This window comes from Dysidea avara, chromosome 1 (assembly GCF_963678975.1).
Source record: "Dysidea avara chromosome 1, odDysAvar1.4, whole genome shotgun sequence".
NCBI classification, from domain to species: Eukaryota; Metazoa; Porifera; class Demospongiae; order Dictyoceratida; family Dysideidae; genus Dysidea; species Dysidea avara.
The window spans coordinates 15,893,063-15,918,665 of NC_089272.1; the positions used below are offsets into that span (position 1 = coordinate 15,893,063).

The 25,603-nt window shown below is 39.1% G+C and overlaps 2 protein-coding genes across 2 annotated transcripts; one reads left to right on the top strand and one right to left on the bottom strand.

Annotated features, from left to right (window-relative positions):
- Positions 1-11: 11 nt before the first annotated feature.
- On the bottom strand, positions 12-23,939 carry LOC136257653 (splicing factor U2AF 35 kDa subunit-like). Its single transcript, XM_066050908.1, has 11 exons — positions 23,783-23,939; positions 22,866-22,953; positions 22,482-22,545; positions 12,541-12,590; positions 11,998-12,024; positions 11,340-11,411; positions 10,456-10,516; positions 9,746-9,818; positions 8,497-8,559; positions 7,138-7,179; positions 12-345 (listed from the first exon to the last, which is right to left on the bottom strand). Exons 1-11 carry the CDS (start codon positions 23,824-23,826, stop codon positions 198-200), a joined length of 732 nt encoding a protein of 243 aa, XP_065906980.1. The 5' UTR covers positions 23,827-23,939; the 3' UTR covers positions 12-197.
- LOC136257659 (uncharacterized) lies at positions 4,917-5,621 on the top strand. Its single transcript, XM_066050920.1, has 2 exons — positions 4,917-5,010; positions 5,068-5,621. Exons 1-2 carry the CDS (start codon positions 4,938-4,940, stop codon positions 5,538-5,540), a joined length of 546 nt encoding a protein of 181 aa, XP_065906992.1. The 5' UTR covers positions 4,917-4,937; the 3' UTR covers positions 5,541-5,621.
- Positions 23,940-25,603: the final 1,664 nt, after the last annotated feature.

Sequence of the window (25,603 nt, forward strand, 5' to 3'; positions counted from 1 at the left end):
AATTCACTCTATCATTTCTTACAACAATGTATTAAGTTATGAGTAAGTAAGTGTGTGTTTGCCGAGTGTTAAGACACAAAGTTACTGAACAAGACTTCACTTTTTTACAGTGAGATAGGTAGGTACTGTACAATTATATGCATGTAGTCTATATCTGTGCTCAGTAAAACTAGTTGTGTGTAATGTAACAGTATTAGCTACTGCCTTCTTCTTCTGTCCCCCCTGTCACCTCTGTCCCCCCTGTCAAATCTGTCCCCCCTGTCACCTCTGTCCCCCCTGTCACCTCTGTCTCCCCTGTCTCTGTTGTCACGTCGTGGGGAACGAGATCTGGACCGTTCATTAGACCTACAATACATGGATACACAAATAACACAGAGCATAAAAGATATACAAGTTACAGATGTACACTGTATAACATAGTTACATGCATACAATGGAACACCTATTAAATGTGGACAGCTGAGCTGCATACTCAGCATTGACCCAAACTTAGTCCATAATAAGTAATCTAAGATTACCAAACCCATCATGGTCAACCCCCAAGGTATCCACGTACACCCCTGTAGTTTCGCGTGTGCCACACTGCCTTTTCCTTTGGGATGGAGCTTATCAATTATCACCTCCCTGGGAAAAGGGTCTGGTGGATTACCGTAGACTGTTTCATGTAGGAAACTTGCAAGGTTTTGGCTTTAAATTAGTGCTATTTCTATTGTGGTTTGTGACGACAATACAAAGCCACCAGACTAGCCTATTTCAGCATGGATTAACTCAAAGGTAATGACTAAGAATACATGGCTGATCACAGTGAAGACTCTAGAGAAGGACAAAGGACCACTGCAACTGATGATCCCATAACAAAAAGCCAATGTTGCCTATTTTGTGGTGAATTGAAAATTGCTAATGCTATGGGGAAAGGTTGCAAGAGAGTTGTATGGTAAAACTTGTGTTGGAATCGGGAGAAAACTGGAAGAATGCATAAGTGAATATAATAATCTTCAGGATAACCTTGGTAATACTTTCCACAAGGCAGGGGCGTAGGAAGCATGGGTGCCATGAGTGCTTGGGCACCCATAAATATTTCCAGTGGCGTAACTAATGGGCGTCAGTACACTGTGCTATTTATCACTGAATAGATCAAGATATTCTAATAGAGCAGTCAATGACTCTAATAAAGCAGTCACATTCGAGACCTTTTTTGGTCTTCAGCTTTACCACTGGGCACCCATAAGTTAAATATCATCCTATACCCCTGCTGAAGGGTTCAATTATATGTTATCATGTTTGAAGAGAGAGGAAAGTTGAGCAGATCAAACAGAAATTAACTAATCATTTTCACGAAGTGGCATCTGTCCACTCCACAGATTTTCACCTCCTCTGAAATCGAGTTTTTCTTTTTTTTTCTTCTGAATAATGTCCATGCTTGGAATACAGAGCCAGGGCTAGCATAAATGAAGCAGTCTAGCAACTCCATCATGAAAAGTAAGACCGGAACCTAAGAAGCAGAGATGACTTGATAGTGTAACAACTAATAGTGGAGGTGCAGTTACAGTAAGCTTTGATGAGCACTATTTCAGTTGACCATAACTGATTCACTACACTACAAATATTCAGTAAAACTTGTACATTCACAGACGGAGGAAATCACTGATGCATTTAACTGACATATCAAAAATGAGTTTACATCAATGTGCTCTGGCCAACACATGAAAGTATCAATCATCATGAGTGGTGGAGACAAACTAAAGACATTCTTATGAGACTCAGTGTGCCAGGAATTGTATAGTCACATGCCTACATTTTTATCATTACTTAGTGCTGTTCATCACATCCATGCTTTTGAAGAGGAGACACAACCTGGCTTCAGAAAGTTGTATCAGCTGCAAGTTGTGCTCCTAAGCACATACATCAGCAGTATTAGCAATTTCCTGGTTAGCTTGTTCACCAACAACAGCAACTTCTGTATCAGAAATGTTTTCTTGCAAAATAGTTCCTTCAAGCGGCTGCAGACATTTATGCACCTAAAAATGACCACGCAAGATTATTATTATTAAAGCTTTAAAATAAAACACATTTTCTAATTGACGATCAACCAACATTGTGGGCCAACAAGATTTATCAAGATGGTCAGGGTTCACAAATAGTTGGCAATAATATAGATAAGAACTCCAGACCTTCATTTCAACGGCTTAACAACAACCAACTCAATGCACGCATTTCATTTGTTTGCTGTGCAAGATCGTGTGGACTTCTCTAATGTTCAGAAAAACTACTGCAAGTGCCGTAACAGAGAAGATATCAAGCTATTTGAATCTGACATTGTCGTGTTACTGTCAAGGTACACATTATATCAAACCAATTGTTCTTGGTAATCCTAATTCTCTGCACGAAACAGCAGAAATATACTAAAAGCATATTACAATACATTGTGTTTTAAATTTAACTGTGTAGTTTTCTGAGTCTACGTTGTGTGTGTAGAGCAATCTATCTTGTATATTTTGATTAACTATTGTAAAATCATCATCTCTTTAAAAGAGTACTAGTGCAGCCTATTCTACCCAAGCTAAAGAGGTATTCAGCAAGTAAATACACCACCAAAACGCTGTCACTTAGTTGTAAGTAAATCATTGATGAGAACAAATACTGTTTTAGTATTCCAGATGTTTATTAGGCACTGCTGAGGATATTGCAAAGAAACAAGAAGAGATGTGTGACATAATGGATAAGATACATGAATATGTTCCAGCAAAATAAGTGACAGAGACCTTTCCATTATTTGACAGGGAGGTACTGTAGTTGACGATGAATTGTTTCATCAAATTCTCCTTGGTGGAGAACAGCTCACCATTGCAAGAGCGAGGGACAGCATTGCAGCACACCTGGATCACCTAAATCGAAGAGAGCATTTGGAAGGTCTACTTCCAGTCATTGAAGATTGGCATGTCTGCTCAAAGTATGAATGCAAGCACACACCAGCATAGACACTTTTCCAAGTGAAGATTTAGTAACTGTTTAGTACCTGTTAAAACTGTTGTTGTTCTCATTGTATTTATGTCATCATGTAGGCTATTTGGAAACACCTGTTCGAGAAGACCTCAGGAGCTGAGAAGGGTAAAATAAAAACTCTCTTGAACTGTGCAGCTTCTATAGACCCTGAAACCAACGTGAAGACTATTTTCTTAAATGCATTCTGCAACTAAGCTTGTCCGAAAAGAACTACAGTGATGTGAAGTGTCTACCCAGGGCCATACTTCGTCATTTTACCAAGACAAAAAAAGTTGCTAGAACTGATAAAGTACACCTCTATGGAACCCGAGTTTTACTGTAACATTAGCTCTGATTTGGCACTGTTTTAATGACTTGATACGTGGGATAGATAGAGTGTTAACATGCTGGAAGTTTCTACTTGTGATATGTAGAGCAAACGGACATCTCAATTACTGCAAAGAAACAGTAATGTTATTATCTCATTACACTGTTTACTGTCTGAGTGAAAAGCTGAAGCAGTCACGATTTGTTTACAGGGATGAAAGTTTGCAATGTACTCTGCGATCTTCATATAGAGCATTTAAACAGATATCTTAAAGGTATCATTGCTCCCTTACATTCAAAATGTTTATAAAAAGCTAACCAACCATAACATATCTTTGTAATGCCATCAACTGTGCTGCTCCGTCGATTGGAGTTCTACATGATTGTGTAGGTTGTTTTAAAATTAAAGTGAAAAAGAAAAGGAATCAGGAAATCACAACACTCCTTCTTTTAAGAAGGATGTTCAAATAGTTGTCAAGTTCTTGTGGATGGGGACGTATTCACAATAAAGCAAGGAGAAAGTATCCTTCATTTAAGAGCTTTAATACTGTTTTACAGCATTGCCCTAAGCAACATCTACAGAATAAAATCTTACAAAATTTTGATATGAAATATCCCATTGATTTTGTCAATGGTATTGTATGACAGCAAATTTTGGACGAGAGTAAAATTTGACGAAATTTCCTATTGTTAGTATACTGTAGGTTACATACTGAATGTACTATCATGAACACTAGTTTAACAACGACAAATGTCACAGCATTTACAATTCATACACTGCACATGCTCATATGAATATAAATGGCTGGAAAATTCTATCACATCTGCATCTGTCTTCATTCTAGTAATACTTCATCATCTGCTGCTGGACATGGCAATTCTTTTTGCCACATGTTAGTACAACATTCACCATACGACCAGTCCTGCAGATTTCTTGTAAGATCTGCTGCAGATCCCCAGTGGATTACTTGGTGAATATCACTGCACCAGTAGAAGCTCTGGTGTACATTGTGACAAGATGGTACTCAAGACACAGAAACTGACCTTATTATAGCGGAACCTGTCTTAGCAGCTACCTGTATAAAAAGGTCACCTCTCAAAAGACCTCTCAAAGTGAGTTTATACACTAATCCACCTGTCTAAAGCAGCCACCTGCCCAGTAAGGTCATCTGGATAAGACAGATTCCATTGTATACATTCATATGGCATTAGAGTTTAGCTGTAACTGAGCACCCTTGGAGAAAATAGTGCATCACTGAAAGATTCAATATTAGCCCTCTACAAGAGTGCTAATATTATGGTGAAAGTACACTTACACTGTCCTAAGGAACATGACATCGAACAAACTGCTTTGTTTACTACAAAGATTAATTCTCTGAATCACCTTATGTACAAAAGAGTGTATGAGTTTCTGTTTGAAACTTTATGACCAAAGTGAAGCAACCACTTTATACAACAAGCATATATGAATGTACTTTGTCCATCACTGATATTTCCATTAATACTTGTAGAAAATGATGTTGTCAACAGATAGACAAGTTTGGATGAGCTATAAATAACAAGCAAGTTGACAGTATATCCACCGTATTGTTGTACATCAAGTTTCAAGAAGATTGATAAGACTCAATATGAAGTGTGGTGGGATTATCAGTTGTTGTGCTCTAGCCATTGTGCTTCTCTCAGTTGTGACTTCTACAAATGGTACAAGTGTACTACATGTATACCAAGTTCACTATTGTTACTATTATACTATTTCAGGTGCACTACCAGCTTCACTTGATACGAAGATGGACATAACTACTGAAGGAGACTTTGGAGTTGTTAACAGGTCAGAAAGTATTACCATCTTAGCCATCTTCAGAGCCAATCATATGACCATCGCGAGAAGTGTGAAAGTCATCAATAACATACTCTACATGGAGACCACAGCAACAACTTTTGAATCTGCCAACTTGTTAAATGTACAGCAGTACAATCTACTTCGCAGTGTAAGCAGCTATAAAGGCGTCAGGCAGTTCTCAGAGCTTGGAGAGAAGCTTCCTGCTTTGAAGTTCACTCCCAGTGTCCCTACTAATTCTACTAATCAACCGTGGTCTTGTGTTGTACACCCCAACAACCCAGACTGGAAGGAGATGAAGATGTCAATACAAGGGTTTAGAATTGATATGTCCTTTCTGCAGCCATGTACTGATGTACCAGAACTGTGCTTGCGACAAATAGCTGGCTGCTGAATGAGTGACTTAGACTATGTTGTAGTATCATTTGTGTGCACTTATATTGTAAAACCTGAATGTAATTGTAGTATTGAGTGAACATAAGTTAGCACGTGAATTAATATAGAATAAAAGAATTCTAGAACAACATAAATTACTACATATAGTAACCACTGGAGGCCATCAGGTGTGTAGACAACTGAAAGACCAGTATTGTGTGGAATACCGTACTCCAATACTACTACTCTAATAGAGCAATCACCTACTATAGATCTAACAGAGCAGTCGTTTCAGTACTACAGGTGGGTTGGTACATAAATTTCTCACTTGGGTGACCATTTTAAAGTGATGGCCTTTCTATACAAGTGGCTGCTAGAACAGGTGCGATTGTATATATATAATATATAAACCATGGCTACGAGGCGTATTGCACTTATATACACCCCGACTCCGAAGTCAGAAGAAGTTTACTGTTGATAAACGCCAAGGCGTTTATCAACAGTAAACTTCCGATGACTGAGGAGGAGGGGTGTATATAAGTGCAATACACCGAAGTGAGCCATGGTTCATATGATATATACCATGTTTCTAAATTAATCCGCACTACATTACTTACTAACAACCCATATGCACACAAACTAATTTAAAGTATATACTTACACTTAATTCGCCATAGTTTGGCATGGTAGACACACTGGAAACGTTTCTCTCACAATTTAGCTCTTACAACGAAGAATCAAATTAATTGTGGGACCTAGTAAACATATCTCCGTATATCTCCAGGACTTGTCCGTTCATATCAACAAACGTAGGAGCAACGTTACTTGCTGCCACCCATCATCGAAGCCACTAGGTATGGGTATAAAATGAGTCCAGTGGTTGCACTCTTACTGGCTGGGGTGATTGATCGCCTAGCGTGATGAAGGCTATTAGCCTGAGTCATCTGAGTGATTGGTCATGTTAGCGTGGGCGACGTTCGCCCGCCCACGTCGGGCTATCAGCCCATAATTGTGACACAGTAATGTCGCGTGACATCCCAGGTGAGAATATATATACTTATCTGGGTGAATATATATATACTCACCTCAGGTAGGTATATAGACTCACTACTGTGAGTCTTGATGAGGGTTGGGGTGTATATGCCCTATATGCAACCAGCGGTGCCTTTGAAGTTTCACGTGATTATGGTATATGTATATATATATACAACCACTGTAAGATCGTGGTTTACTGTACACATCAAGTATATACATATGAACACACATACAGTATACAGTACACTTATATACATGTAGCACCACAGACCACAGATAGGTACTGATATAAACAAGCAGCTATTCTGCATACATGCATGCATAGTATTGCGTATGATTTTTGGTTCAGTCAATAGTATGTGTTGCAAGTTAGTGGTATATACGTTATGCACCTGAACTATAGAGTAGTAGAAAAGCAACCTGCAGTTTATTGTAAACCAACCAATACCACCAATGCATGCACTGTTTAGAAAGTTCATCATGAGTGTGTACACATGTGCATATGTTAAACAAAACACAATAATTTCTCCATTCCACAATGCACAAATGTGCTACATACACTACACACATATTCCACATACCTTTTCCTGCGACCCTTTGGTGCTCCAGCATATAGGAAATGTCTGTTGTGTAGCATACAAAATTATCATTAAGCACAAGTCTGCATGTACATACGTAACATATGCATCTTAATCAGATTATGCATGTGCAATACTTGGTAACATAGAGAGCTACTAAAGTCATGAATTTCACACTGTCTTCCATCCAGATTTACGATAAACATACATCATGAACAACAACAAAATTAACAAGTTGATGTTGTGCTACTTCTAAAAACCAGGTGCCATGCAGCTAGCTAACTCATCTGGAATAACTATAGACAGTATATACTACTATGAATTAACCAACTATGTATTACTACTTTACAATAGGGTAGTTTGGGTTGTGCAATAATATAATTAGCTATTTCTCGTATTTCGTAATTCATGAAATATTCGTAATTCGTTCAATTACGTTGCTATGCACTGCTAAGGAAGCGTTTGTTAAATAAACCGCTTTTACCAACATATTACGCACAAAACTATCTTCTAAACTGTTTGATAGTGTGACTAACGTGTTTTTTCCCACAAATTCTCTCGACAAAGCCTCAAAGCTGCTCTTCATTTTCGTTCGCGTACATAAGGGATATGCTCCCTTTCAACTCGAAGCGATAGGCTATTCCTGGCAGTGTACGAGGCCTGCACCGTTGTTTTACAGTTGCTAAATGCCTGAAAACCTCAAGGGGAAGGTAGTCTGAGGAAAGTCACCACACCCGTATTTCAGTCCGCCGAAAAGAAACCACCTCAGAGCAAAGTTCACCTGTGCAGAAGTTTAATACAGACTTCATTTCACTTTTACTTCTTACGTAAAAGCCGCTTTTACCGTTATTAAACGATTTTGCTCACGTGGGTGTGTACGGACAAACATAGGTAGATAGGTAGATAGATAGGTACACACACACACTGTTAAGAAAACAATTTCAGCAAACCAGGCGCACACCCACAGCTGGCCGAAGGCCGGCTGTGGGCGTGTGCCTGGTTTAAAAATTCTGATGTGATACTCAATTAATTGTCACAACAGATTAACTACCAGCTTAGTAAACACATCCATGACAATAATATGTGACCGGATTTGTGAAAAGGTACCTTTTCCACACACAAAATTAGACCCATTTTTTGAGCTTTGAAGCTTCACAACTTTTTGATTGTGTCATATAATTGCAAGAAGTTTTCCATGCAAGTAGCTAAAGTATTTGGCTGCACTTTGACACTAAGAGCAAGTCAATCAGTACATGAAGTCAAGTGTTACATAATTTTGTTTGCTGGTATGTAAAAATATGTGGAAAATATCTTTACACAAATCCGGTCACATACAGTAAACACTTAATGGTAACAACTTACTTCAGATCACGAGATATTGGCTTTAGATGCATGAAGTTACAGAATCCTCCCCTGGTACATTCCCTTAAAAAACAAGAGCAAAATTTCATCAAATATGTATACCGCACAGCATGAGATGCCTCTGTATATACAGTACATATGTATGAGCATGTAAACAATGTAACATGTACATGCTTGTTTTGAGTAAATAAAAGTTACGGTCATTTGAGAATAACGTAAAATATCAATCTTCTGAAATTCGAAGGCAAAAATGCCACACACCAATTCGCACTGAATAATTAACTAGATTGGCATTACACAATACTTGCTATAACTTTCAATCAACCTGTTATACAGGGTACATGTACATGAAAAGTGGATTGACAAACAAAATAATTATGCTAAACACGGTGGCTTCTTAGTAGCTGGGTAATGTCGGAGATAATAGATCTGATCAAAACCACACAAAACGTTCACACTTAGTACACCATTACATTAATATTATTAATGCACACGTACAGTACAGTAATAGTAGAGTTCAAAATAACAGCCTGTAATTTCTGATCCAAAAGCCACAACGACTGACCAAATTAGAAATTGTCTGACATTATGATTTATCAAAATAAGCAATTGACAACCAAGGTAAGTATAAGTGTAACACTACCAATGACTGACCATGTTGCATGTTGGTCTGTCATTTTGACAGGTCTTGTAAGAGACATTATACTGAGCACTAAATAGAAACATGTGTTTATCCAAAATGAGCAATAGACATGTATACATGATGTGCATCCAAATGAAATTCATCAGTTACTGTACACACAGTAAACTTTATTGCTACATAGCCTTTTTTTTTAGTAAGAACATCAAGAAGTTGTTGGTTAATTATTTAACAATTAACTTCACCAGACTATACCGCTGACAAAATTAGGAGACAAGTGGTCTACACACAAGACTCGGTCACTTGAGTTAAGCACATAAAAGCCAATTAAGATGCAAAACAAGTGTTACCTCCCTAATGGCTATGTATAGGACAACCTCCCTTAATATTATTATCAAGCTCGATGTTACTAGGCAAGTGGTTGTGTAGTGGAAGTTATTAAAGCAAATACAAGTGCACAGGTTAATTACCAATACTGTAGAATTATACCACACCTGGAAACTACCCAGTGTTTGAAAAAGTCTGGAGTGTATGGACGTAAAAAGCATAAACGTAATACAATATAACATTCAACATGGAAACAACTACATCAATATCGTGATAGCTTACCCCATCTCATATTGACGACAACAAGCCTCTCTGAAGTCAGTGACTGGAGACAGTTCACAATGAATAGGAGTACCTGAGGAATGTATGAACAATTGATATCACCATACATACATGCAAATTTAATTATTGAACAAGACTCAAAAATGCACACTAATACACATGCACACACCAAACACACACTGTCCTATCCTCCTTTTCTTCGCTGTCTGGTTATGGGTCATATGACTTTCCAAAAAGGAAGGCAGAAAGGGTGGATCATCACACTACATACCATCGTACACCTGGTTTACTGATCATGATGTAGCCGTAGAAAGCAGAGGAGCTTTTAGAATTGCACCAGCATCATATGTGTAACAAGCCAACTAAGTGACAAGCTCTCCGTGAATGGAAACATACAGTAAGATGTTATCCCCTGGGAGGCTTACAAAACCTCCATAGAGGCACCAGGTGGGGATGCACCAAGTGATACCATCAGGCAGCATTGTGATCATCGTTAGCTGGCTAATAGCCGTTGTGCAGGGGTCACCACAGTATTAGGCCCTTACACACACATGCACGCACACGCACACACACACATGCAACACACAGAATATACATGCACTCACTCACGCACACACTCACCACACGCACACACACAATTTCGGGTCTATCTCTTATGTACAATATTCTCCTAACACACTAGCTTAACACAACCACTACAAGTCACTGACCGTTATACCAGCGATTGTTAAGAGCCATCACTGACTTCTCTGCTATCTCCTCCTCAAAGAACTGTAACAAGACCAACACACAACCTAACACATATGTGCCTGTACATGCTATACAGTACATAATTTAACCCTTCGAGGAACAAAGTCAAATATATTGGACGCAAATACATGGGCTGGTATAAGCTGATATAACTACTTATCAGTATACAATAGAAAGAATCCGCTAATACCACGATACTCACAGTGAAATTCCTGACAAAATCACACCAAGTATCGCTTTGTTTGAAAAGAATCTCCGCTGCTAGGCCGTCAAGAAAAAGTAGCTCTTCCATTTTCAGCCGCCATTACTCTACACCTGCTACTTTGATTGGCCATATCTCGATGGTACTTAGTCCTACGTAGCGTATCAAACTAAACGCCATTATACTCAGCACGTGATGACGATTCAATTTGTATACAAAAGATCACGTAACTACCTCATGAATTCGCAATAAAGAAATAACGAAGCGGACATTCAGTGGAGATGATATCGCCCGTTCATCGCTTCATATCACAAGTACTGTTTTGTGTAGAACAGAACTATTAAGATATTATTGTTGTGTATGAAATTACCATTAAGTCAATGCCAAATAATTATCCGTCTTCGTTTTACAGAAGACCACTGCTTTGCTTATAACACAAAGTTACGTGTTCCTCCATACTTGAAAATTAATTCGGTCTTCGAAGGATTAATTAAATACAGGTCACAAGCTACAACTAAATCACTGTAGATCGAATGCCATCATAATGAGATGAACATTTTATGAAGTGGCCACTAAGTGCATGATGAGGCAGAAAGGATATGTTCATTACAAAGATAAACACACACATGAAAGTATACTCACCTTAATGTACACATTCCCCACAAGATGGTCTCCCATATTATCACACACATTCATCTCCTCAATGGGACCATACTAGATGAAAAATATGTACATTCAGCATGTGTATAATACAATGTTCGCTGCATTAAAGTGATAGAAATACCATACGTACTATGCCACATTAATGCTCGAGATCACACCATGCTAATACATAATACTATGTACAGTTGTACATTCTCATGCACAAATACACATACACACCTTTGAACCTTGGAACGATAGGTGTGTATCACTGTACATTAGAGTGTACGTACACAAAACACACACTACATACACAATCAAAGACACACACACACTACACACACACACACCACACCACACACACACTGCACACACACACACACACCACACATACACTCTACACACACACACACACACACACACACACACACACACACACACACACACACACACACACACACACACACACTGCACACGCACACTACACACGCACACTACATGCACACACACACACACATACACACACTACACACACATACACTACACACACACACACACACTACACACACACACTACATGCACACACACACTACATGCACACACACACACACACTACATGCACACACACACACATACACGCACACTACACACACCATACCTTCTCCTCAATTTCAAGAAAGATATCCTATACAAAGTGTACACAGTCAATAATATAACATATAAGTATAACCATACACATAATACTGAAGGAATATAGTACAGTTGGAAACCACTGACTGCCAGTATAAAATGTACAGACCTTGTGAACACAACCTGTATCATCTACATGGTATATACTTACATAGCTAGCTTGTCTACTCTGTTAGTGCAAAGGTATCACAGTAAAGAAAAATTATTTAATTTCGTTGAAGTACTGGATTGATCCTGATTAAAAATTTTATACATGCAATACTACATAGTACCAATTGTGCAAAAGGTATGCATGTGAGTACTAAAAATATCTTTAAGAACAGAGAGTATTTATTTTACAGCTTGACTACTACTGTATGTTGACAACCATGTACAGGGTGTACTTAGTGACATAACCACAACATAGTTACAGCCAATTGCAATAAAGCATACAACCAACATGTGGGTTTCTACATTTACACAACATGGTTATGTATATTGCATACCACAAATAAACAAGTACACACTGTACCTCAAAGAACTCATCAAAGTGAGCTTGTTCAATTTCCAGGGACACTAGTTCTAAAGAGTGTAAAACACAACACAGTAAATTTTAGCAGTGGTAAATATCCAGCAAACATAAAGAAGTCTAATGCTATTTTCATCAAAGCCAAGAAATCATGACTGGAGTGTTACTGTTGGTGGTGTTGGTGGCAAGCAGTAGCTCTTGTCTCCTCACTCAGGCACATATCTTTACATACATTGATTGGCATATTGCAAGGATATGACAGCCATTTTGAAGAGTCAGATGACTAATTATGTAAAAATGTGTTGTGCCCACACAACATGGGACAATTCCACAGATCAATATCATCTAGTTCGCAATACAGTGGTACAGTCACCAGCTATAGCAACAGATGATGAAGAATGTGCTACTGATGAGGAAGCTGATAAACCTGAGGACGCTGATAAACCTGAGGACACTGCACTGGTTACACTACATCTGAAGAAACAGCAACTTTTCTGGAAGTGGTGTTAGGAAGAAAACAGGACAATACTAGGAAGGCAAAGGTGAAGGCACAAGGTACACCTGACTCCCATGATGTGCTAAGATCAACCTGGTTGTGTCTGTGAATGTTTCACCAGCTGCTTGAAAAGCAGACCGAGCAACGAGCATGTTCCAACAGTTCTGTCAACCTGTTAGTCCAGAAGAGCTGGACCTACTAAAAGAAGTGATTGTCAACATCCAGACAGCCTTAGAATTGACGGGAAATGCCAACCTTCACCATTCTGCTGCCCGCAGACAGGCCCTGATGACTCAGCTTAACCCAAAATTGAAGCAGGTGTTCCCAGGCAGGAACTGATTTTATGGATGCAGCACCATTCCTCCTTCGAGAACTTCAGAGTACTGGCTAAAGAACACCTACAGGCACTAAACTAAAAAAGACTGTATTTTCAGGGGCAAGGATGGACAGCGGGGTTTTCAGAAAAGCTACCCCCCCCAACAGTGGCAAGACTAGGGTGAGCTGAGGAGGGAAAGTCTCTTGCAACAAAGTCAGGAAATGACAGCCAAAGAAATGAATGGCAGCACAAAGACTACAATCTATTGTATTGAAATTTATTGTATTAAAAGCTGTTTATTTACTCATTTAATAAACACACACACACACACACACACACACATCAAATACAGGCTCTTATCAACACAATGAACGTGTCAATAGAGTGCCCAAGGATGGCTAGGCAATGAGTACTCCAAACCCGGCTGGTTATCAAATAGAAACTTATCTCCTTACCAGATCAGATTATGGATATATATATATATACCCAACACTATTCTCTTCCAAAGTTGCCATTAGCCCTGTTTCATTTCATGAGTAAGCTACAATCACATGGTGACATCTCCAATCACCAAGTACACTAATACCAAACCACTAGGGTTCAGTGGGGTTCACTGCACCATTATATTACACATAAAAAAAAAACTTTCAACTGGCACCTAGTTTTCACTGCACATCTACCTCCAGATTCTTATACAGACTATCAACACTTCTTCACCTTCAAATGGGAGAAGACTTACAAATTCCAGTGCCTACCCTATCAGCTGTTCTGAAGCCAGTAGTGGGTTTCCTGACATAGCAGATCAGTTGTTATCCTTAATAAGCCAAATCCCAAATGACGTCACGAAATGCAAATGGACGCTCTATTTGGGGGACTCCAATATTTTCGTAGAATGGTTTGTATGGCGAGTCTAATGTGATTGTCCTTGATAGCAGAATAGAATCGATTCACTGCTAAGGTAAGCAAAAAATATGTTTTGGTACTTGTTTTCGAATATAGCGATGCTACTTTTTGCCGATTCTGCTTAATTTTTGCTGGTTCTTCACAGAGACCGTGCAATGGCATCTGGCGGAGACGGCAGAATTGAGGGAGATATCGACAAATTACTTGCGAGTACTTCAGCTATTTCATCGCAAACTGACAAAGGCAGTTCAAGAAAGTCGTGTAGTGATGAATTGTGGCGGGGTCAGTATTGCTGTGTGCCTTTGTGCCACCATTCATCTGCTGAAAACACAGAAAGAGCATGTTTTGGATTACCTCGTATCTCATTTCATTCTTTCCCAAGTATTGTAACAGAAAAGGCAAGGGCACAGCACTGGATTTCAAATATTCGACGAGACCCTGGTACCAATTTTGTCATCAATAGGAACACAAAAGTATGTTCAGAACATTTCACTGCTGATGACTATAGTAGTAAAGATCCCCAAGCTGCCAGGCGTGTATTGAAGAAAACAGCTGTCCCATCTTTGTTTCCATGGAACAGCGACAAAGTATTCAAACGTACAACACAGAATTCTTACAAAACAGATTCTACTCAACTAACGGAGACTAGCCAACAGTATTGCATGGAACTTGTGTCAACTGAAGATGTGGAAAAAACTCAAGACATTGGGATAGAAGATGAAGGGTTTTCTGGGGGTGATTTAATTGAATTTTTACAGGGAAAAGTAGCGGAAATGTCACTTCAGCTGGCAGAATTACAAACTAAGCACGAAAAATCTTTGTTTCGCTTGGAAAATATCAAGGATGATAATTATCAAATCAACCTGTATACCAGCTTTCCAGACTACGACACTCTTTTCTATTTCTATAAAAATATTTTAGAGTCTGATGCAAAGGTTATGCGCTAATGGAGGAGTGGCGAATCGAAGGATACTTATGCTGAAGAAAAGACTGGGAGAAGCCACAAACTTCCCTTGCTAGAGCAGCTCTTTCTAACGCTGGTTAGGTTCCTTTTGGGTCTATTTGAATTCGATATAGCAAATAGATTTGGAATATCTCAATCATCTGTTTCTAGAATCACTGCTACGTGGATTAACCTGCTGTTTCACAGTTTGAAAAGCTTGGAGCGTTATCCACCCTGGCATATAGTTAAAAAGTATATGCCAGAAGCTTTTAAGGAGCAGTATCCAAATACTAGGCTGATAATCGACGCTACAGAATTTGGTATTGAGTACCCATCATCACTAGTTTCCCAAGCTGCCACATTTTCGGCATATAAGAATAAGAATACAGTGAAGGTCCTGATAGGAATCATTCCAAGTGGGGCAATTGTATTTGTATCTCCTACATATGAAGGATCAATATCAGATAAAAAGTTAGTTGAACACAGCAAGTTATTAGACTTACTTGAAGTTGGTGATGAGGTCATGGCCGACAAAGACTTTGATATACGAGACTTACTTGCACCATTAGGAGTAAAGTTAAACATTCCTCCATTTTTAAATTCAGGAACTCAATTTTCAAGCGATAATGTTTTACGTACAAAGAAGATTGCCCGGTTGAGAATTCATGTTGAGAGAGCCATAGGCCGTATAAAAGAATTCCAGATTTTTCAACCAACCATTCCAGCCTCAATGTGGGACTCTGTAAATGAACTTGTGTATGTGTGTGCCATGCTTTGTAACTTCAGTCCACCACTTGTTTGTTAACTATAATGTACATAATAAAATTAATATAATAAAATTAATGTGGTATAGATGTTTTAAAATACTATACATGCACAAAGATGAATATATTTTTATAAAATACGTGAAGTTGAGTCATAATGGTTACTGCCATTGTACACAATAATAAGACAATTCTGTATTGATTGGTTACTGCTACAGAGTTCATCAGATGTTACTGGAATAAAAATTTCTCCCTTCATTTTAGGAACTGGTGGTGGTTGGTGTGGAAATTTACGTGCAAACACATTTCCAAGATTAGAGTCAGTGAACACTATAATGTCTCTCTTAAGGCCAACCGCCATTAACCAAAGTTCAATATCACCACCCCACTCACAGGTGGTCAACACTTGCAGTTGTTTTGCCTGCCAGTCTTGGTCAGACAATGAGCACTCTAGCTGAATATCAGGGTAATTCAGCATTGCCAAAAGGATGAGTTGCCTGAGATGGTTACTCACCACCTCATCACCAGTAGAGGAGCTTGCAATTAGTCCTGCCTTGTGTGCAATTGCATGGTAAAGACAATTGCCGTCACCCTTAACTGTATGCCTCTTTAGCTGCAAATGTTTTAAAACACTTTGTATAGTTCTATACTTTGAGGCTTGGCATATGCTGTCACTAACTGCACATCAGAAGTTTCTTGGTCATGGGAAATCTGCGTATGGTCTGTCTTGACGATTGCTTTTTTATCAGAACATTGTTGTTTCTTGGTGGAGATGTGACCAGGCTTTTCTACACCAGCTTGTTGCTTGCTGACATGGTGTAATGTGTCCAAATTGAGTGCTTGCATATTGCTGTCTTTCCTGACTAAAGACTCTAAACAAAGACTCTCCTAGGCTTGGACTCCTTCACTAGTTTCTTGTTCATTGTTGCTGCCATTAGGGTCAAACTTCTCCAAAGCTTTTACTTTCACACTACGGTCTTGCCCGTCTCAACAAGGTGGATTCTTGTTCTGCGTGCCTTGCTGTCTTACACTGCCTTCTTGCTGATCAATAGGGTCACACTTCTTTACTTTAGTTTCCATGAAATTCTCTCGCACTATTACTCTGGATACAGAATCTATAAAAGAGCACGGTTCATTCATGATTGGTCCAGGAAAACTAATGGTACAATCTGATGGAGATATTATCATGTGAGGCACAGCAGTTGGTAAAAACTTATTGAAATAGAAATTGCGTGCTTTAAACAGTACTTGGTCCATAAAGGCTGGTTCATACTCAATTCTCTGAATGAAGGGTTCTCCCATTGGTGACCAAACAAAGAAATCGCACCATTTAAGCCCTGTAACATGCATTTGAGTTTGTATTTGAAAAAAGTAAGCATGCAATTTTGATAACATCGCTTGTCCTTTTGATTCTGTTAAGCAAAACCCATTCACAGTCTTACAGGCATCATCTATGGTTTGTCTCTCACAAACATAAGGACACTTTATTTCTAAGATTCCCTTTGGGTGGCTTATTTCACTTAAGTCAGTTACAATCCCATCTGGGCTTGCTGCAAGCCAAGGCATAGAATGGTCAACAAAAAGACCACATGATTCTACCTTCACTATTTTTCCTTTAGCTCTTTGATGTTTTACGTAACTAGAAATTGCAACAGTTTCATGTTTTCTTCCATAATTAATTGCCAGTGTATTGATTGACTGCAATGAGATTTCCTCCTGACAAAGGCTGTACATGTAGTAGTTGGTCGCTGACAACAAATTTCCTTCATTCCAGAAGCAGTTACACGAAGTTTGCATTCATGGTGCCACCTGTCTGATTGACGTTGTCCTCATGTGGACGACTCTAGTTTCCGTATTGCAGTAGCATTGATACTTACATGATGGGTGTAGAGGTCATCTAATAACTTTTGCTGCACATTTACTTTTGTCTCACCAGCAAAAATTTCCTGTGGCGGTATAGGGGAATGACTATCATTGATATAAGTATGATCGTGCTTAACAGATGATTGGTTAGCAGAAAGTTGCTGCATAAACAACTGCTTCTTCAATTCTGCCTGTGCAATTCTTTCCTTCCGCATTTCATCTTACCTGTTGTCCAGTGGGACAGGGTCATCATCCAAGATCTGTAAAAAGCATGATGTACCATAGTTAGTCATCATAGATACTTTTGCAAGTGCTTGTTCCCTCTCTCTCTCAGTACTGACAGTGTTGATAGCAAAATTTGCAGCAATGATCTTGTTTTGCTCTATGACAGTGCCAGAAATAAGAATTCATCATTGACTGGTCAAATGTCCTAGCAAGATTAAACTTGGTAGGTCGTTTCCAGATTTGATTGGCCATCTTGTCTCCTGGGAACAGCAAGTGGTATGTAGCTGATGTGTTTCTGAGGACAGCATCACAGGATATACTATTGGACACCACGAGCAATCCTTCACAGGTCACCAGCATATGGAACACCTAGAAACACTTCTAATTCCACCACATACATTTTAGGAGTCCATTTTCATATGGGCTCCTATTAAATTTGTTAATCAAAAATGTGTACATTAACTAACTTATTCTATGACTAGCTACCTTACAGTATGATGACTAAGATAAAGTACGTGAGCTACGAATATCTATCAGGTTAAACGCCACAGCTTTGGTAATAGCCACACCTCATCACCATTAGAAGAAACGTGCTCCAGCACATAGATTAAACGTACTAACCACCACATAACAATGATTCGGCTACAGCAACAACCGCTACCATTCTTTACGTTATCCATGTCGAGCCAGCTTACCCTTGGCCATCGAGATATGATGTGATTTATCATCTGATATTGCTGGTTTCCAGTATTTTACTTCAAGACTAATCGTTAGGTATATCTCCATCAGTAACGTGGAAGGGGGAATCACCAATGTGGCTCAACTGGATCCCACCAAAAATTAGACACAAGTCACTTTAAATTCCTTCACTCAGTAGACTCGAATATCCTTACACAGTCCAATCTTCCGAAGCCTTCACATAACAACTTAAGTTTAAATCCACCAATGTGTGCACCAAAATATTAGAATACTGTCGTCTGTGATCACGTGGTAATGTCCTATGGGCCTCCATCATCGCTGGGACATTGAACAGCTGTGAGGTACGCTATCAGCTTAATGTGACATCTGTTATAGCTTGCTTGATTTTTAATTTGTGAGCTTTTACCAACTGTCTTGCTGCTTGTCGGACGTTTGACCGAACAAGCCTCCAAATAGTCGGTCAAAATGTGATTTTGCTCGGAAAATGGCCGATGGCTGACTGTTATTTCTGGCACTGCTATGATACATAAATTTTCCCTCAGAGTACGTGCCTTATCTGGATCAATGATCCTCCTTGAGCTTGGACGACAGTCCCACTTATTAACATGTTGCAGCTTACACCTTTTCTTCTTCCCATACACATCCTTATGTAGTGTAACATCATCTGTTGGGCGCGGCTCAACATTACGTTTTCTGGGCTGATTCCAGGTCTGCAATCTGCTAGTACAACCAAGTTCTTCCTCTTCTCTTAAACCCAACCCTACATAATCTTCAGGACAATACAACGTAGCAGTTACATGATTACAACATCCTGCCAATCCAGCTGGGCAAGTACAGTAAGCTATAACAACACGGGCATTTGACTCTCGAATAATGACTGTGACATTGTATATCCGATCTTTTCTCGTAGATGGTAAAACCTTGGTTGATATGCATATAAAATCTGTTTGGCTTATCCAGGGATGATACTTTATATCCTAGACATGACCATCCTTGAAAAAACGATACGCTTTATCTAAAGCACGGGTGTACTCAATTGACTCATACCAGGATTCATCAGAGCTGCTTTCTTTACTCAATAAGTTGTCCTCTTGGTCATCTACAATGATTTCAATGTCCCTGACTCCCTTCAAGAAAACTTTACGACTAACAAGGAAGTCATATATTGTACCAAAAGTGATACGTAGTTGGCAAATGATTCAGCTTGGTGGTCCAATCCGGATCCTCCTTGGCATACACTGAAGGAGCTTATGTGATTGTGAGCCAGGCCTATTACTTGATGTCAGCTTTTGTAGGCAGTTTATTCCTCCATCTGGATCGATAACATATTGATCCCACCCATATTCAATGTAGCATTCTACCCTATATACAGATAAAAGCTTTCAAGAATACACATTAAAGTAGTGCTGTCACCTTTCTAGTAGCTGAGGTTTATTTCCACTGGTTAGTGCTCCGCGGCAAGCAAGCCATCTCTTCAACTGCATCACGTTTAGTTGGCTGGGCTTTTTGCCATTCAAAGAAGCTCCCGGAACATCATCTTCACTCAATATATCAAAATCATTACCAATACCCCCCTTAGCTCCACCATCTCCGGAAGTCACGAGCGATACCATTGCTAGAGTCGGCCCAGCACGTCAAGCCTTTGTAGAAAACAGCAAAAATTAATCAGAATCGGCAAAAAGTGGCATCGCTATATTCGGAAACAAGTGCCAAAACATGTTTTTTGCTTACCTTAGCAGTGAATCGATTCTATTCAGCTATCAAGGACAATCACATTAGACTCGCCATACAAACCATTCTGCGAAAGTATTAGAGTCCCCCAAATAGAGTGCTCATTTGCATTTCGTGACATCATTTGGGATTTGGCTTACGTATATGACATACTGATGATGCATCAGGACAGGGCTCAATTAAGACAAATTATGGACCCAAATGACCTGCCAACTGTTCGAGATCCTGAAGCTAATTGTGGATCAGACAAAGTCCACACTGACTCCTACCCAGGATATGAAATTTTTGGGCTTCCACTTAGCTCCACATATCAATCCCCATGGAAAAATTCATGAAGATATACATGACGAATGAAACAGCATGGATTGTGGGGAAGACCACTGGGAAGATCACTGCTACCATGAATGCTTCCCACTAGCCCCATTGCATTACCAACCTCTCCAAATGCAAATGAATTCCTTCTCCAGAGCTACAACTAGGAGGAAATTTCCAACAAGTACCCTGTACGTGTACTGTACAAGTTCCTCTCACTGAACCCTGCTAGCAAGGAAGACCTAATGGTGGGTGGCTCTCACAACAGTTCCAATATGAGCACTGGTGTCCCTACCAGGCTCATCAATAACAGTGCATTCAGATCCATCTAAACGAGCAGTGCTGAATAGTCAGTTCCATTATGGTCTCCCAAGGAGGCAACTCACTACATCAACTATTTGGACTTGTTAGCTGCCTTCTAGCAATTAAAACATTCAGGAAGACCTGGTACAGAATATCACAGTTTTACTACAAATGGACAACATTTCAACAGTTTTTTATATAAAACCAGAAAGAGGGTAGTGTCCAGAGCTCTGTGCCAGTTAGCAATAACAATGTAGACTTGATCAGAACACCTTCCAAGCCAAGTGAACTCACAGGGTGATAAGGAGTCCAGAACAGTGAGGGATCGCTGTAACTGGATGCTGAACAATCAGTGTTCCAACAGATAGAGGCAGGAATGGGTCCAGTAGAAGTGTGCTGACCTTCTTGTCTATATCATGTTTAGTGGTACCCATACTGGATCATTGTGACGTAGTATGGGGAACTTTTACCAATTGCTTATTCCAAGAGTGACAATATAGTTTATAATTCCGGGGTACACAAATTTAGAACTCATCAAACCCTCTTTTGAGCACAAGAAAATGGGAATAAAATACTTTACCATACAACTGCTGTAATAACTGTATTGTATGCATGTATATGTGACCAGATCTGCAAGATTTGTGCAAGCCTAATTTTACTGTAGAATTCAATGGGTGGAATATTCACGAAATCGAAAAATAAAATTCCATAAAATCTTGTTTCACAATGAAGTTGTCAAGGAAACTGAAGATATGAGCGTTGCATTGGACAAGCGGTCCACTGTCTATTTTTTTTCTCACGTTTTTGCCTTCGCCCTGGTTGTGGAAGGCACATGAAAGACAAAACTTTCCCAGAAATGTATTCGCCTGTTCATGGAAAATGTGATGGTGTAGTTACATCTTACTGTAAAGTTACAGTATGATTGCTTAATTAAATGCCTTTTTCTGTATTGTCACTGTACAAATTGATTTTCTGCTATTGCCACTTTGTACTGCTGTAACTTTGAAAGTTCTTGGCTTCTAGAGCTGAAACTTTGGTTAACCATCCCTTTGGCTATCTAGATCAAGAAAATGTAATGAAATGGAATTTTGAAAAAAGCGTTAACATGTTGGGTTCTTGCAGATCCAGTCACATATACTGATTATAATGTACAGTATGTTTAGAGCACTGTGAAAAGCATTATTTTTATACTGAAGCATCAAAAAATACATTGCATGCACATACCATACCACTAACACTGCACACAGATATATAAGTACATGTGTACTGTACATACACATAGACATCCAGGCATGCACGCACGCACACACACAACTTCATATTTATTCTTTATCACAAACAGTATGGCTATGGCACAGCACTATTAATACTGTACATTCCCTAGCTCACTTGGTCCATAAGGGTTAGCAGTTGAGTTGTTAGGATTACGGTAGAGGTTCTGTATCATGATGGTCTGTGGTGTGATGGGAGAAGTACAGTAATTATATTGTAGAATGTCTAATGAATAAATTATGTACATGCAAATTTCCAAAGAGAATGAGTGTAATGACAACACACATAAACAAAAATGCAGTGTGTGTGCGTGTGTTCAAGATAGAAATGGTGTTATAACATAACATACACATACTGTATGCATGTACATAGCAGAAATAATAAGTTTGGCAGTCGATTTTGGAAAGGAGTTCAACGAAACCATGTTCAGTAAAAATATACTAGCTTAGCCAACTCTCTTGCTACATATATAACAACGCATGTTGAACGATAAGACCTGACCTGACTGAAGGTTGGTTTGTTGTGCAGTCTGGAACATCTTTCACCATGACGACAAGCTCCTATCTTGAAGTAGAAGGAGCAATTAACCCTGCAAAAGAATTTTAGTTCACAAACATAGCTACAAATAATCAGACCATTCATGTAGTTTTAGTTGGGCATACCATGCCACAAATATAGACACGAATCTAGACACGAATCTAAGACTACTCCAAATAAATTCTGTCCGGACTCAGGCATATTTGCATGCGGGTGGGCGGTCCATTTCCATTATTTCAGTATAAGATTAGCAGCTTTTCAAACCATTCAGTATTTGCCTGGCACAACCATAAAAAGCTGCATAAAAGCATGATTAAGTTGGTTTCTTCCTTTTTGAGCAAAAATAACACAAACATGAAGTTTGTGCCGACTCAATAGCACTGCTGACATGCAGTGAGCTGACACTGTTTTTACTGAGCATGTCAGTATGCAAGAATAACTGGAAAATAATGGAAGAATACAGAAAATAATGGAATATTTAGAGCTGACAGTAACCAGATGTGGGCGGCGGACGGGAAACAGAGAATTTATTTGGAGTGGCCTAAACATTTTTCTTAATACAAAGGTTCTACACATTGTCAATGTCAGAGTTTTGTATGCAGAGTACACTTGTGAGTGTTTAGTAAAAATGAGGCACAGTAATTCAAAGTGTAAAGTAATAAATCAATGAATCATTCTGGTCCCAGTTGTAGCGACCCTCTAGCGCTCTAGAGTTTGATTGATTGTTATTTTATACTCTCAACAATCGGCACAATACCGTTCCGCCTTGTTGGAGTGATACAAAATAAAATAAAAAACATCAACAAATTAACCAGGTTCCGTATTTTGTTCGACCTAAATCAGACGATCCCAATTTTTTGTTTATAAACACAACAACTTACTTGTCCTTCTCTGTTCCGAAGATAGAGGCCAAATAATCTGCCATGCTGGAAGAAAATTCTAATTCACGCACTTTCCTAGTGTTCTAAATAAAGCGCGCCTATTCGAAAGCGATGATCGGTGGAGTTGGACACGTCATAGATATATAATCTATGGGCACGTAAACTACTCTGGACGTCAGGAGGGACATAGGCTAGCGAGACCAGCTGTGGGAATCTACCTAAGTATCACCCTGTTTAGGTTACTTAGCAACTTGGCTAATCCTCAAGGACTACAAATGGTACTACCACTATAAGTTGCCATCCGAGGACATCATGGTTTTGTTGAATGCTGCAAGATTCAATGCAAGATTGCAACTTATGGTGTTATTACCAGGTGTCTCTGCAGACAACAGCACACTATCACCAGCTGAATTTCTGTAACATGTTCAATGGCCTATCCATCACTGTCACAACCTCTCCGTGCACTGAAGATGCAGGTCAACAAAATACATCCTGCCTGCATTCACCATCATCCAGTGTTCTCATTCTCACATCTTGTTGAAGGCTGTCCATACAATTCAACAGCTGTCAATATCCATCAACATTGTACTACAATCAACACCATCATCAGTGTCATGGCTATCCTAAATCACACCATGCCACCATCAACTTGCAGGGGACAAGTTACAGTATATCACGTCACTACCAACTTCACCAAATCACATTACTTTCTCTATGTCACATACTGTAAAGCTAAGCATTAAACTGTCTATGTATAGCACTGAAACAACTATACTTTCTCCCTATACTACCCTACAACCTACAGTACCTATTTTTGTCACCTTCCTCTAAAGTTGTAAATGTAAACACTTAAAGCACTTGTGTGGGTGAAGATCAAATGAATAAGAGTGCCATACAGCACTGTAAGGCATAAAAATACAGCATTGTTGATCATGTGTGTAAGCAGCGTAACATTCCAAAACGAAGCTATCTGTTTTATGACCAAACGTGTATACTATATAGACGCTTACCAATTGTCTGATGGCTGCAAACCGACACAGTTTGACTCTACAAAATGAACACTCTGAACGAAGATGACCAGAAAGTACTTTAAACAAAGCACTGCCATGCTCGTGCAATATGGGAAAATAGCACTCTGACGTGGTGTTGAGCTGAATACAGCACTCGGCTTCACCTCATGCTGTAATAGTCTCTCGCCCACACCCTCATTCTATTTTTCCCATATTGCACTCATGGCGGTGATTTAACCAGTATTTAATTGAGAGAGAAAATGTTAAGGCCAGTAGGTACATGAATAAGAATCCCAGTAAGTTCCCTTGATGAGCTAGACTTGTGGCAGTTATTGATTCTTAGATAATGAGTGCAGTTACTTGCTGTCCATGAAATTTTTTAACATTTTGTAGCTATCTCTATGATGTATATTAACTGAGAAAGAGAGGAAGAAATTGTATATGAGCTTAAAAACTGTAGGGAAAAAGACATCGTGATAAATTAAGGCACGGCCGTATCATGAAGAGGAAAGTTGCAGGTAATCAGTAGACTTCTTAATCAATGGTCAACATAATCATGGCATTAGTGGTAACCTTTGTAGTAGTCAGTTTAGTCTTTAGTAGATAATTGTAATCATATGTAGGTATTACATAGTTGTAATTGTACATTAGCTTATTGCAGAATCGTCATTGTATGAAGGATAAATTATAAATAAATATAACAATAAGCAATCTATGTGGAAAATGAGTAAATGAAAATCCTACATTCCTACATCCGCTAAAATTATGTGCCCCAAAAATTTGTACATATGTAGTATGTAAACCATAATTT